The following is a 15377-nucleotide window of genomic DNA, read 5'->3' as shown; positions in this document are numbered from 1 at the left end:
GGCTCGTCGGGCTCCTAACTTCCTTTTCAACCAAGATGGCGGGGGACGAGGCGGGAGTGACTCTGGGGCAGCCGCACCTTTCCCGGCAGGATCTGAGCAGCCTGGTGAGGAGGCCACCCCGAGGCGGATCCTGTGGGCCGAAGGGGCAGGGAGGGCAGGCTGGGACCTCGCGCTTCGGAGGAGGCCTGGTCTCTGGAATGGGCTCCAGAGCGCGAGAGAGGGTGGCTTGGGTCGCACTCGGAGGGGAAGGGGAGGCTCTTGGTAATAAGACACGGGCCGGTTGGTTCTAAGCAGCCTTGTCAGGACGAGGACCGGAAATGCCCGCTTCATTCCTCCCCATCTCTCTCTCTCTGTCAGTGTTACATCACTTTGGGTGCATCTACACCGCACAATTAATGGAGTTTGATACCGCTTTCACCGCAATGGCTCAATGCTATGGAATTCTGGAGTCTGCAGACTGTTGAGGCACCAGCAGTCTTTGGTGCTGAAGGCTAAAGACCTTGTTCAACTACAACTCCTATGATTCCATAGACTTGGACCCTGTAGTGTCAAACTGCATTAGTTCTACAATGTAAGTGTGGATCCTGTCTGAACGTATCTTCCCCTACGAACCGTCTAAGACCTTAAGATCATCCAGGGAGGCCCTGCTCTCAGTCCCACCGCCATCACAATTGGGTTTGGTGGGGACAAGTGACAGGGCCTTCTCTGTGGTGGCCCCTTGGCTGTGGAACTCCCTCCCCAATGAGGTTAGATCTGCCCCTTCCCTCCTGACCTTTCGGAAGAAGCTTAAATCCTGGTTATGGGATCAAGTGTTCACATAATAGTTTGTTTAATGGGAAAGACAATATTTATTGGACTGCTTTGGATGACAATTTTAATTCTGGCGATTTTAATCTGGTGAGCTGGTTCTTAATGCATATTTAGAATTATTTTAATTTTGTGGATGTTTTTATTATGTGTTTTATATTATGTTTGGCATCAAATTGTTGCCTGTTTGGAAGGTGTTCGAAGTCCCTCCACGGAGGTCAAGAATGACAGGATACAAATGTGCTAAATAAATAAATCCTCAACTGAAATGATGTGCCTCCATATGTGTGATGTTGCAATGATACAGCTGTTTACTGAGGTCCCTTACTTGTTTGAGTAATACCAAGGGAAGAGGAGACAGCATGGTTGAAGAGAGGAAAGAAGAGAGTTGCCCCTTGATTATGTAGGGAGAAGAGTTGCTACAGTTTAGACCAGTGGTTCTCAACCTGTGGGTCCCTAGATGTTTTGGCCTTCAACTCTCAGAAATCCTAACCACTGGTAAACTGGCTGAAATTTCTGGGAGTTGTAGGCCAAAACACCTGGGGATCCACAGGTTGAGAACCACTGACTTTGACACAAAGCTACTGCGTACCTGCTGACAGTCGGAGTCGGCTTGCTTCTTTTGCAAGCAGAATGGCTATCTTGTTTTAACAAGCACCAGTCATTGTAATTTGCACTTGGCACAGCTGGTTTGGTATACTTACAGTTCTGCACTTTGATGTGACACATGGTTTGTCACAGATTGTCTACAATCAGTCTGCTTGACTGCACTGTGAATGTTTCAGTACTATGCAGAGTTTAGACCTAAACTGTGGTGGAAACCATGTGCAGCCACAGTTCCCAGCATTCATCACCATTTACTTTGTTAGCCTGGGTTGTTGGAACATTCTGGGAGTTGTAGGCCAAAACACCTGGGGATCCACAGGTTGAGAACCACTGACTTTGACACAAAGCTACTGCGGCAGCAACATCTGGAGCAGTGGTTCCCAACCTATGGTCCATGCACCATCAATGTCCACAAGAACTAAAATATGATCCGCAGCCTCACCATTACTACACCATTGCAACAAGAGCAACTGGTCTCGTGAAACCCTCTTATATTGTCAAGGCTTATTAAATATGGTTTTCTGTGGACAAGCAGATGGTGACTACCCGTTCTGTATCAGAAACTAGAACTGATGTGGTGTATCCAATGCAATTTTCTCAATCAGCACCCCAAATAACCAAACCAAATCTAAAGTTGACCAAATACTGATTCATAACCCTTTTGGGAGAGTAGTCCATGATCAAAGTGATCCCTGGTCAAAAAAAAATTGGGAACCATTGAGCTGGAGGGATGCATGTTTCTCATGGCCTGCAGCCAGTTGCTAATTTCAACTATAGCAGAACTGTTGAATCACTGGGAATGGTTTTAAGAGCTGGTTTATTTAGCTGTTGATTTATTGAGTCTGTTTTAAGTGATCAGCACTTGGATTTATTATCTTTCAGCTGTAATGACAAGTTTTAAGTAAATTAAAACAGTAAGTGGCCTTATCAAGTATAGTTGGGCAAAAAGCCATGTGTTTAGTTTGTGTTTTATCATTCAGAAATAGGAGCGTTTTCTTCTCTATATTCCTGTAAGTATAAACGGCCGTAAACTGCTTTGTACTATGAACAAGCTATATTTGTTTTGAGGTGTTTCATTGAATGAACACTTGATTGAAGTTGACAATATAAAAATGCTTAAACATTGTTCAGTCAAACTTTCTTGTAAAAATAATCAAAAACATTTTTTATTCAGTTACGTGTAGGATGAGTTGGATCTTAGCTGAAATTACATATGAATTGTGTTGCAGAAAGAGGCCAGTGTTCTCTAGAATATCTGCTTTGTGCTTTAATTATAGCAAGGGTAACTTACACTGTAAGAATCAACTTTGTAGAGGGAGGTGTTAAATGCATGCTTACACAAGTGAGCTTTAAATTTCTTTGTTTACTGGGAAAAAACTAAAAATTGAATCTCATTCCTCAATTATAATGTAATGTATCTGCTAAAAGAATTCCTTTAAATTTTGAGGAGTCACTGTGCATCTTTTTTCTGCAGGATGTTTCTAAGTTGACACCTTTGTCACCAGAAGTCATCAGCAGACAAGCTACGATAAATATAGGTATGTTACTCCCCCCCCCCCCCAAAAAAAAAACCTATTTGGGGTAGAAGTATCCTAATTGCATGGCAGCTGAACTCCTGAGTTTTGTTATGACCTGAAGTGGTTTTTGGAAAGAGCTATTAAGTGTTGTGGTAGCCTCTCAACATCAGCTGCAAGTCTGCAAGGCATGTCAATCTTCAGCAAAGGTGTGCCCAATTGTGAGCTTTGATATTTTTCTTAGAATAGCAGATCTATGCCAAATAATGCTTTTGGGAGTTTTTACGTGTCCAAAAGTAGTTTCCTAGGAATGCTGTAATGATACTGTTCCACGAATGGACATCCAAATCCTTTGTGGACTAACAATGCAGCTATTTTTCATGTTTGTAATTGTGAAGTAAGCTCTTTCAAGTTAATCACACAGCTGTTTTCTGCTTTCCCTGACTTGTAAAAAAAAGAACTTTTTAATTTATTTACTATTTACTTACTTTGTTTATACCTGGCCTTTCTCACCCGAAGGGAACTCAAGGCAGCTTACAGGCTCCGGCAAAAATTCAATGCTGTATCATAGACATAACAATATTAATACATACCTATCAAACTATAAGAACAGTTAAAACATATAAGCAATTAAATACATAAACAAATAGAATAGATTAAAAACATATAACATAAAGTGGCGAGTCTTGATTTCCATTTGTATTGATTTTCCATAGTCATTGTTCAAACTGCTGGGATCGAATTCTGTATTACCCTACTCTCCAAATGCCTACATACAAAGCCAGATCTTTAGTTTTTTCCTGAAGACCAGGAGGGATGGGGCTCGCCTGATGTCAATGGAGAGGGAAATCGTATTTGATCATATTTCTGTGAGCATAAAATAGGTATGAGTATTGTATGGCACACAGAATGTTGTTGGAATGCAGAGCATTAGTTACAGTGAACAAGATGTAAGATGCAGTCAAACTTCATAGGGGTAGGAATGCCTCGTCATAGTCTCCAGGGGTGTCTTGTAAATTAATAGAGCAATTTCATTATAGGAAATCAAAATAGGTATGACTTTGATTGCAATGTATGCCGGATGATTTCAGCTGAAAAGGTTTATTCTCTCCTATTCATTGAGAGATAATTTCAGTTTCACTTATTCATTGGAAGAATTCTGGTGGTGGAATTCATAAACCTGGATTAGTGACTGAGTGGCTGAAAAATAATTGCTTAAAATATTTGTGGGTATAAAATGGTTTTCAAAGCTATTAGATGAACACATGAAGGCAAGTTTTATCTTATTTTGATTTCTTAATGTAGAAGATCTCTTAAATTGACAAACATTTGTTTTTAAAATCTAGGTACAATTGGCCATGTGGCTCATGGAAAGTCAACTGTAGTAAAAGCTATTTCTGGAGTTCATACTGTCAGATTCAAAAATGAACTGGAAAGAAATATCACCATCAAGCTGGGCTATGCTAATGCTAAGGTTTGTCACCACCCTACATCTAGCAAGCTGACTTTTTTATTAGTCATTATTTTACTTACTGTTCTTCAGTGGAATGGTCTTGTTGGGTAATGGTAAATTGCATCTTTATTGTGGCTTCTCTATGCAGATATACAAACTTGATGACCCAAGTTGCTCGCGACCAGAATGTTACCGATCCTGTGGGAGCAGTACACCTGATGAATTCCCTACAGATATTCCTGGGACCAAAGGGAATTTCAAACTAGTCAGGTGACAAGACTAGTTCAGCATGAATGGTCTAGTTTCTGTTCATAATTTGCTTTTGTCTGCAGTAGGTGGATAATTAGAGTTCTTAGTTTGCTAGCCTAATTTTGATAATATATACTCTGATAATATATAACCGCCCTGAGTCCCCTTGGGGAGATAGGTGTAGAATATAAAGATGATGATGATGATGATGATGATTATTATTATTATTAACGTATATGTAGCTAGTTATTACCTTGATAAGAGATTGAAAGTGATTGCCATGGCTTCTCTGAATACAATTTTATCTTGCTGCTCATGAAATAAGAAGATGTACTTTGGTTAATTAGAAATCCTGAAAATCCCCTTGGCATTCTAAAGTAGGATTGGGCAACTCTTCAGGTATTTATGTGTGGCAATTATTCCTAACATTTGTTATTTTTGATGCCAAGCCACAAGTCCAAAACATCTGAAATGCCATTGTTCTAGAGTTAGTTTTCATTACCTGACAGGATACTGTCTAAAATGGTCTCATATAGTTGGTTACTCGCTGCTTCCCATCCTTGCATCCATAAAGAGCAGAAACTTTTCTAAAGAGCAGAAACTGTTAACTTTTGGATTTTTTTCTTGGGCTCCTTCTGGTGGCATGACACACTGCCCAAACTGTGTTAGAGATGATAAGCAGCAGACTCTCTTCTCTCTGTTGATGAGCTAACCAGACATTGGTGTCTTCTTTATAAGAGCATAGGATGGGGAGGAATGAGAAGATGCATCATACACCTCAAATCTTCCCTGTTGTGAGCTTTATCAGAGCTGAGCTATTTAACTGGTAGCTTGTCTTCATAGTCTGAATGCTTGAAAGTAGCTTTGAAGAGAAGAATGAAATTGTAGAAAGACTGGGTTGTTGCAGGTTTTTTCGGGCTATATGGCCATGGTCTAGAGGCATTCTCTCCTGACGTTTCGCCTGCATCTATGGCAAGCATCCTCAGAGGTAATGGGGTAGTGCATCTATGGCAAGCATCTTGGGAGAAAGAACTACTGAGCACAGACTTGCCTCTGGGAGAACATAAGGTTATACAGTTCATACAAATAGTATATAAGGCAGCACATTTATTTATTTATTTATTTACTTTATTTGTATACCGCTCTTCTTAGCCCTTAGGCGACTCAGAGCGGTTTACAACAGTTTAGATATACAGAATACAAAATCATTATGCATTTAAAAACAATTACTAGTATTATATTGCATTACATTACAATATTATAAATATTATATGTATATACAATATATTATATTATAACATATTATTAGAATAGCACAGGAGACAAGGTGGAACTGTCCCCTGGCCCCTCTTTCTTCGCTCTGGCCCAGAGCGGCAGTTGGTGCTGGGGGGAGGGGTTACTGGATAGTTTAAACCAGGGGTGTCAAACTTGTTTCCACCGAGGGCCGCATCAGCTTTATGGTTGCCTTCAAAGGGCCATTTGTAATTGTAAAACTGTATGACTGTTAACTATGTTAAGCTTTGCATGCCATACAAAATGACATGGCAGGCTGGATTCAGGCCACGGACCTTGCATTTCACACATGTAGTTTAAACATTAAGTCGGTTTAAATTCTGCAATTGTTTTGAGTAGATGATGGTAATATTGGGATTGAAAGGGTGCTTGTAAAAGCACATCTGTTTTGTATATTTATTTTAATGTATGGTTGCTTCTAATTATTTAAACTAGGCTTGTCAACAGAGCCTCTGGTGGTGCAATGGGTTAAACCACTGAGCTGTTGAACTTGTTGACCAAAAGGTCGCCGGTTCGAACCCAGAGAGCAGGGTGCGCTCCCGCTGTTAGCCCTAGCTTCTGCCAACCTAGCAGTTTGAAAACATGCGAATGTGAGTAGATCATTAGGTACCACACTGGCGGGAAAGTAATGGCTCTCCTTGCAGTCATGCTGGCTACATGACCTAGGAGGCGTCTATGGACAACGCCGGCTCTTCAGCTTAGAAATGGAGATGAACACCACCCCCCAGAGTCGGACACAAGAGAAATGTCAAGAGAAAACCTTTACCTTTTAGACTTGCCACTTTGCTTGTGACTGCAACTTACATGTCTTCTTCTGCTCTGCATTTTAGGCATGTCTCCTTTGTGGATTGTCCTGGTCACGATATCTTGATGGCTACTATGTTGAACGGAGCAGCTGTCATGGATGCAGCTCTGCTGTTAATAGGTACTTATTAGCATGTCAAATTGATACCTGGTATAACACTGTGGCGTCTTAAGAGCTGCCCAGCATTTTTACAGTTGATTAATCTTGTTATGTAAGGAAATAAAAGGTGCGCTATACTGACTTCAGCTGGAACAACTAATATTTTAGTAGTTGTTGATCTATCTATGAGTTATAATTATATAAACGTAACTGAAAGGGCATGTAAATTGTGTGTGTACAATTGTTTAGTCACTAATTGCAAAGCCACTATTATGTTTTTGTCATGGATTTGCTGCCATATGCTGGCAGACTTGAAATAGAAACCGTAATTCACAATGTATGCAGTGGTTGTGTAATGTCTTCTTAAGAAAAGGAGACAAATCCAGATTAGGATGGCAGTGCTTTTATGCTTTGCCACCTGTGATTTTAGTATGGATTGTGGCTGTATTGTGCAAGTTGTATTTGTAAGGAAAACTATGAGTAAGTTATAATGGCAGCTTTTCTTCCAGTACAAATAGTAGGGGAATTTGGGCAGATGGGAGCAGAATTCCAGATTGACACTGCAGCAGAAGTTAAAAGATTACAGCTCTCCTTTCTCTTCTGTCTTGGTCGTACTCTATATTATCTTCTCCACTATTTGTGCTGCTGTTTTCTTAAAAACAATCCATTCATGTATTGCTAAGACCCTGCGCCTAGAGCACCATGTTTATTTTAATTCTTGATATTAGTCTATACCTTTGTTAGTGAAAGGTGCTAGAATTTAATTTTGCCTCTCTTCTTGGATTCTAAGCATTTTGTCAAAAGATTTTCCTTGTACCCTAAATATCTGCATTTAACCATGTCAGAGAGGGAGAAAAACCATGTCTCATGTAAGCTTTTAAAAATATACAAAAATCCAGGTATAGGGTTGTGCCTCTCTTGCCATTCCTGTAAAGATTGCTTTCATGCACGATAATACCACTTTCTGTTGGTGCTGTATTCGCTTCTGTTTAAAAATTAACAGCCCAGTTTGTAATAAAAAGCTATTCAAATCCATTATGGAAGTCTCAGAATAACTGCACTTTCTAATGCTCATACATGTAAAATAGATTTAGAAGTTTTGTATTAACTTCATTGGTAAACAATGATCGTTTCTTAGTAATTAAATGGTAAGGTGCAGCATTGAGTGGTTAGAATATTCCTATTTAGAAATAACAGAAAGATCCAAAGTGGCGACCATTTTTCATCTTGGTGTTTATTAAAGAAATTGGATCAGACTTCTGTATTTTGCTGTCTTCATTACTTGCATTTCTGTCTTCCAGCTGGCAATGAGTCATGTCCTCAGCCACAGACCTCAGAACACTTAGCTGCTATAGAAATTATGAAACTGAAACACATTCTAATTCTACAGAACAAGATTGATTTGGTAAAAGAGAGCCAAGCCAAGGAGCAGTATGAGCAAATTCTAGCATTTGTGCAAGGTGAGTTTGCAGACAAAATCAGTCTTAACAAAAATCCTGAGTTACACAACTGCATTTCAAAACCTAGTTTGGTGTGTTGTTTTCATAGGATATATGTTATGATTTTTTATTCATGTCAGAATTCTCAAGAGCACTAGAGGCAGCTTCTGAGGGCTAACATGTAATAGAGGGACTTTGACTGGAACCTTGAGCTCTGAAATTCAAGGAATACTTTCCTAATGCTAAGTAAGGGTTATTTGTCCTATAGCAAAGACTTAATATCAAAGCGCTTGGCATTGATACTGTATATTAATCAGTACAGCATTTCTGAGTGACTTAGCTCCCTGTTGGCTTTGTGTAGATATGCAGTCAGGTGATCTTTAGCAGCACTCCCTTGCAGATCACTTGCACAACTCTTATCAGGGGTACCAGCTGGGAAGCTTTGATTACACTATGTAACAACATTTGAAAAAATGTTCCTGGTTTGAAAGTGTTATTTCCCGTTTAATTATGCAGTACTTACTTTGAAAGTAGTTATTATACTCCAGAAACTTTGTTTTTGTGGCTGTCACAAACTATGTTGAATTGGTTGAGACTCTATGAGATATTCATTGAAAAACTAGCAAAAACTTTTCCCCATGATTCTTTTATAGAAACAATTAGGAAATGACATTTATGACCCAGGAACAGAAATAGTATTACATAGTGTTATAGCTGTGGTTTCCATGCTGCGTATGGGGATAGTGTTGGTAGAAGCACTGTTTGCTGTGTCATTCTTATTTGCAGCAGTTAAATCTTTTTATGACTTGTTCCTACTGTGTTGGAGTGAAAGATATACTTCATAGCCATAGGCTCTTGTGATGAATGGTGGTTTTTAGAAACTTTTCATGTTACAGTTTCTTACAAGCCAGCCTTTCCTAACATGTGCTTGATGAATAGTTAATTGTTGAGCCCCAGTAAAAATTGTTTAACGCTTGTACAGGTTTGATTTTCTATTTTGCAACAAAAAAAGGATGGGAAAAGTCAGAAGGGGTGAATACTTCTGCAACACAGTGAATATGGCATAGGTATCAGATATCTAGGAGCCTTGCAACCGAAGTTGGTATGCAATTGGTTCAGTAATTTCCTTGGTGCCTAGATGACGTTTCCTGAGATAATCTCTTTGTCTCCTTTAATCCTGTTACTGAATATCCTTATTTGCTCTAGTCTCTCCCTGCCTACTACTTGCACTATGCTCCCATCACCACAAGATAGCAGACCATCAGATGCTTTCATGCCATTGTGGTACTTCTCCATTTGTGACTGTATAGATTTGCAATCCTTTGCCTCAGACAGATTACTATCTTTCTATTTCCTTTGTCTTGCATTCTTTGTACCATCCTACAGCAATCTCACAACAGTAACTTTTTGGTGAGTTGCAAGTTGATGAAAATTGAATCAAGTCATGATTCCATTTATAAGTATCATGCTTCGATTCATAACTGTTCAGGGATTATATTTCAAGTTAGGAGGAGAAAAAAAGTGGGTCTCCTCACTGTTGGTTATCTCCTCCTTGTGAAACAGGATGACGAATTAACCATGAATCTGTTTAAAGATTAACTGAATTAATCAGGAGTCTGGATTTGGTGTGAATAGGGGTTTGTTTATTTGTTTGAACTGAGAAAGTTTAATGCTCCACTTTCTCCCATTGCAGATTTGGTCCATCTGTAATTTTAAATATTTGTAATCAAAAATAAATTCCATTCACTTCTTTGGGGTTTTATATCCAAGTAATATTACTAAGGATCAGAACTTCATAGTCTCGGCCTACATCTGGCATGACTTCGTTTGGATTCCACATGTTCAATTTTACATAGTAAAGCCATAAAATATGTGTTTGGAGGACTTAGAATTTTCCCTCTTTATAATGAGTTTTCTCTCTTTATAATTTTCTCCCTTTATAATGATCTCACCAAGCAAATAGTTCTCTATATCTAGAAAGATATATGGCTGGTATAATTTATTCACTTTTCTTAGTGGGTTTTTCAAAATCTTTTCTTCTTGAACCAGGATCTTAGCCACGTTTTCTCAGGCATTTGCTTCCAATAACTGGAAGTACTGTAATTTTTTGTTTGTTCCAGACAGCCATTCTCTACAGACTTAAATCTGTGAAGACTATTAAGCAACGTTGTTGTTGTTGTTGTTGTTGTTGTTATTTAAGACATAAATAAAAAAATTGCTTTTCTTTGTGTTCTGGGGGGTTAGAAGGAAATATGCCTCCAACAGTCGAGAAAATAGGAACAGTTGATGCAATGCAGCTTCCTCCTATCATGAATTCTTTCAAGGTATTGTAATCTGTAATTTTCTGCCCAAACAGGTACAGTTGCAGAAGGAGCTCCAATTATTCCAATCTCAGCACAGCTAAAATACAACATTGAAGTTGTTTGTGAATATATAGTAAAGAAAATTCCAGTGCCCTTAAGAGACTTCACATCAGAGCCAAGGCTTATAGGTATGTTGAATAGATCTATAGGCCTAAAACTACATCACCTTCCATTGATACAGTCGAAAAATTGCATGCTTGGCTTAGAGTTGTGTAAATACATCTATCTGGTAACTATTACACTGAATAACACACATTTTGGTGCCTCAAATGTTAACCCTATTTCTTGGTACATTTGACCTCTTGATTCAAAACAATGGCACTAGTTTTTGAGATACAGAACATATGCCATCAACCATAAGGAATCATGACAATCATATCTAAGAAACTAGAGCTGCTGCTGTCTATCTAATGCAGTTGTCTGAACGAGTGCCCCAAATAACCCCAGGAACAGGCCTAAAGACCAAGACACCAATAATTTTTTTCCAGGTTGGACTGTGTTATTGTTGCAGTATTAAATATTTTCACATTGTAAACATTTTCATCTAAATTCGGCTGATTTTGAAGGTGCACACACCATACTTAACATCATATGTACTTTAAATCCTACCTGTTTCATTGGAGTTATTGTGGGTGAGATTTACAGAAGAGTAGAGAAAGAGTTCTGTTATTTCTAGAGGCTATTACTTCCTTCTCGGTCACCAAATCAGTAAACTACTTGTGACAGTTATATGGTACTAGTGACAGTCACATTTCTGAGCATTAGTTTTTAGGTCAAAAAAAGTTGGTCAGGCATTTCTTGCAGTAATCTTCAGCACAGGATATATGTGATCTCTGTGTGTATCTGATCATGCATGTTCTTCTCAGTTATTAGATCTTTTGATGTCAACAAACCTGGTTGTGAAGTTGATGACCTGAAGGGAGGCGTAGCTGGTGGTAGCATTCTGAAAGGTGTATTAAAGGTAAGTTTTTTTTCCATAGGTGCTTCTCAGAACCTTTCTAATAAAGTAATGAAAAGCACAGAGTTTGTGGTTGGCACCATTCTTGGAGGGGGGGTAAACATAGTTTTCTCTGTGCCTTTGATGTGACACCTTGGTCTTTTTCATCTTTTCATGTCACTCTGTACTGCTGACTTGTCAGGCTGCAGGCTTAAGATTAATTGTCTTTATACAGTATTTCTTGTTTATGAGAGAAAAACTGAAAATGTGAAGAACAACTTCGTACAAAGTGCAGTGTTAAAACTCTCTGGTATAAAACATGTCTTAGTTGTGTGCTACAAATAGTAACATCACTAATTTACTTTTAATGCTACTAGGCAGTGTTACATTGTATAATACATCACTTTCTTGACCCTTTTTCTAGGTAGGCCAAGAGCTTGAGGTGAGACCTGGCATTGTCTCAAAGGACAGCGAAGGGAAGCTTATGTGCAAACCCATCTTCTCCAAAATTGTATCACTTTTTGCAGAAAACAATGATTTGCAATATGCTGTACCGGGAGGCCTTATTGGTATGCATGTTTTTAATTTATATCTTTATTGTTTAAGAGTTCTGGAAGGCTGCAGAAATGAGTGCATATCTGTGAACGGCTTCTTTTCATTTTGATAGATCATTTTTGAGAGATCATTTTACAAATCATGCAACAGCCAGGAAATGGTGATTGTGCATTAAATACACCACCAAATCTTTGCTGCTTTAGAGTAAATACACTTTCATATGCAGTAACATGACCAAAATATGGACTTACAAAGAACATCTGGCAGAAGAGGGAGGTTGATAGTTGTTAGTTGCTTCAGCACATTCGCTGACAACTCTCTTAGGCCCCTTTCACACAGCTGAATAAAATCCCACATTTTCTGCTTTGAACTGGAATATATGGCAGTGTGGACTCAGATAACCCAGTTCAAAGCAGATATTGTGGGATTTTCTGCCTTGGTATTCTGGATTATATGGCTGTGTGGAAGGGCCCTTAGCTGCGGGGGGGGGGGGGGACGGGGGACGACAACTACCACTTCAAATGTGTTTGCTTTCGTAGATGATTTGAGCATGCTGGTTTCCTGCTAGTCATGCTATTTTGATGCCAGCTGTGTCCCTTTTGCTCTGTTTTTCTCCTGAGAAATTGTGTGCTTGAAATGTAACCATTTGGTGGTCTTGAAATCATCAGAAATTCAGTTTAAACCATATATATAGTATTAAATCATTATAGAACTATGCAAATAAGGTTAAGTAAGAAAATTATCCAAAGAACATGAGAAAGTAGAGCAGTTATAGGTGTGGTTTAATCGGTTTTCAAAATTTGAGAGAATCTGTCAGTTGCAGAATTTTCATCAAATATGATATAACAGAATGTCTGTTCTTCGGGCATTCGCTGCTGTCTTCACTACAGCTGCCTACATTAATCTGGAGCATAAAAATGAGTGCTATGTTTGAAATACGCTCAGATTTATTTTGTTTCTAGGTGTTGGTACCAAGATTGATCCAACGTTATGCAGAGCTGATCGAATGGTCGGTCAAGTACTTGGTGCAGTTGGAGCTCTACCAGAGATATTCACAGAACTTGAAATTTCCTACTTCTTGCTGAGGCGACTGCTAGGCGTTCGCACAGAGGGAGACAAGAAAGCTGCAAAGGCTAGTGAGACATCCTCCCTTTGGAAATGAGGGTTGGGGTGAAGGGGCATGCACAGTGAAGTGCTCCTCACCTTTGATGTGTGAGTTATAATTTAATTGTATGTATTTCAGCTGACTTGGAGATCTTTTACTCTATCAGGTGCAAAAACTATCCAAAAATGAAGTCCTTATGGTAAACATAGGATCACTCTCAACTGGTGGACGGGTCAGTGCAGTGAAAGCTGATCTGGGCAAGATCATGCTAACAAATCCCGTGTGCACTGAAGTTGGAGAAAAAATTGCCCTTAGCCGAAGAGTTGAGAAACACTGGCGGTAAGTTAGTTTGAAATAATACACCAAAATGGCATTTCTTGAACAATGGACCATTGCAGTGCTTCTTGTGTAATTTAATGTGACACATGATTTTTTTCTGCAGTGTGCCAGAAACTGTCATATTTGTCTCCATGGACTATTCATTTGGTTTCTAGTTCTTGATATCAAATGATCTGTTTTCATTCTTTCCCGTGGTGTGGCCCATGGACTACAGCTATTTTCCTTCTTTGCAGCGGTAGCCTGGGGACCATCATTGATCCACAAGACCACCACTTTAAGCACTACTGCTTTAGATTCCTTCCAGCTCAATCCTCTGTGCTATATAGCACAAATAGCTGAAAATATGTAATAACTGAAGGGTTTAGAGTGGCGTCAAATCTGGAATGTATTTTTTAAAAGTATTTAAAGATGGTATTTATCTACAGATGGAACTATGACTGAGACAAACATGTTGTAAGCAGCCTGCATTTTAAAGGGGGAGGGGAGATAATCTGGGGAAAAAACACACCCCAGGTTCACATATGGCCATATGATTCACTTTGTTCACCCATTGTACAACCTTTAAAAATTACACAATACTTTCCACTATCAACAATATTGGTGTACAGTAAATACAGTAATCCCTGCCCTACTGTAAATAACCCAAAACATTTTAGCAACTTGCTATTCTGCTCTATGTATTTTGATTATCGTGCTTTCTAAATCCATCTTTAAATAACTCTGGACTATTTGCTTATTCCCCAGTTTAATTGGTTGGGGGCAGATCAGAAGAGGAGTGACAATCAAGCCAACAGTGGACGATGACTGAAGAGCAGAAATGAGTGTTTCACCTCATAAAGGATGATGATCTTTCCATATACTTGGGGCGCATTTCTTGGTGTGGATGCTGTTGCACAGCCAATATCCACATTATACAGCAAGTCAACCTCCTTAGTAAAGTTCTAGTTTATATCTGCAATAAAGACCTAAATAAACTGGCCAAGATGGATTCAATTATCTACAGTTTTTGCAAACTTAAAGTAATCTCATGTTTAATTTATGACACTTTGAGACTATTTGGAGCTGGTTTATCTAACTTTAAGCAGTGTAATTCAGTACCCCATAATCTGTTTTGAAATAAAAAACGGCTTATTTTTTCATTTAATTCTAAGAAGTCCTTGAGTAACAGAAAGTTGAAGAGATTTAATAGATTATCAGTGAAAAAGAAAATAAACTCTCCTTGGAAGATGAGTCCCCTTGTTGCCCACTACCTTATTTTGTTTGACCTTCAGCCTTCTAGCATTTTCTAAGTGCAACCCGCTACATTATTTTTAGTTAGATGGCTAAGAATCACTCGTTTCATTTACATTGCAAGAAAGGTTTGGAAACTACTTCTTTTATAATGAAACTCCAGATATGCACGCTGTGGTCATGATTGGACATTATGGTCATTCAGGTTTATTGCCACACCTTGTTTCCACAAGCCATTTTTTTTTAAAAAAAATCCAATTATCACAGGGAAATAAAATGAGCTGAAATCTTCTGAATGGGCAAAGACAACAAAACAAACACTAAAGAGGTGTTAACCCTTCCCTATGCTAGCCAAAGCTTGGGGTGGTGGTGGCGGCGCAGTGGGTTAAACTGCTAAGCTTTTCGGAGGTTTAGCATAGCTGGTAAATAATCAGCAATTATAAGATCTATCAACCAAAAGGTTGCAAGTTCGAAGCCCCGCGTTGGCGTGAGCTGCTAACTGTCACCCTAGCTCATTGTTTACCTAAGCAATTCGAAAACAGCTTTAGCTGTGATTAGAGAAATTAGGTACCGCTAAAAGCGG

General features: G+C 38.9%; 1 protein-coding gene across 1 annotated transcript; it reads left to right on the top strand.

Moving 5' to 3' along the window:
• On the top strand, window positions 1-14794 carry EIF2S3 (eukaryotic translation initiation factor 2 subunit gamma). The gene is made up of 12 exons (XM_060770115.2): window positions 1-104; window positions 2888-2951; window positions 4274-4401; window positions 4529-4650; window positions 6753-6847; window positions 8128-8286; window positions 10622-10756; window positions 11495-11589; window positions 11990-12134; window positions 13083-13252; window positions 13392-13564; window positions 14309-14794. Exons 1-12 carry the CDS (start codon window positions 36-38, stop codon window positions 14370-14372), a joined length of 1419 nt encoding a protein of 472 aa, XP_060626098.1. The 5' UTR covers window positions 1-35; the 3' UTR covers window positions 14373-14794.
• The last annotated feature ends 583 nt before the right edge of the window (window positions 14795-15377 follow it).

Source organism: Anolis sagrei, chromosome 3 (genome assembly GCF_037176765.1).
Source record: "Anolis sagrei isolate rAnoSag1 chromosome 3, rAnoSag1.mat, whole genome shotgun sequence".
NCBI classification, from domain to species: domain Eukaryota; kingdom Metazoa; phylum Chordata; class Lepidosauria; order Squamata; family Dactyloidae; genus Anolis; species Anolis sagrei.
Note: the sequence above shows the minus strand (reverse complement) of the source record. Positions and strands in the feature narration are given on the sequence as shown.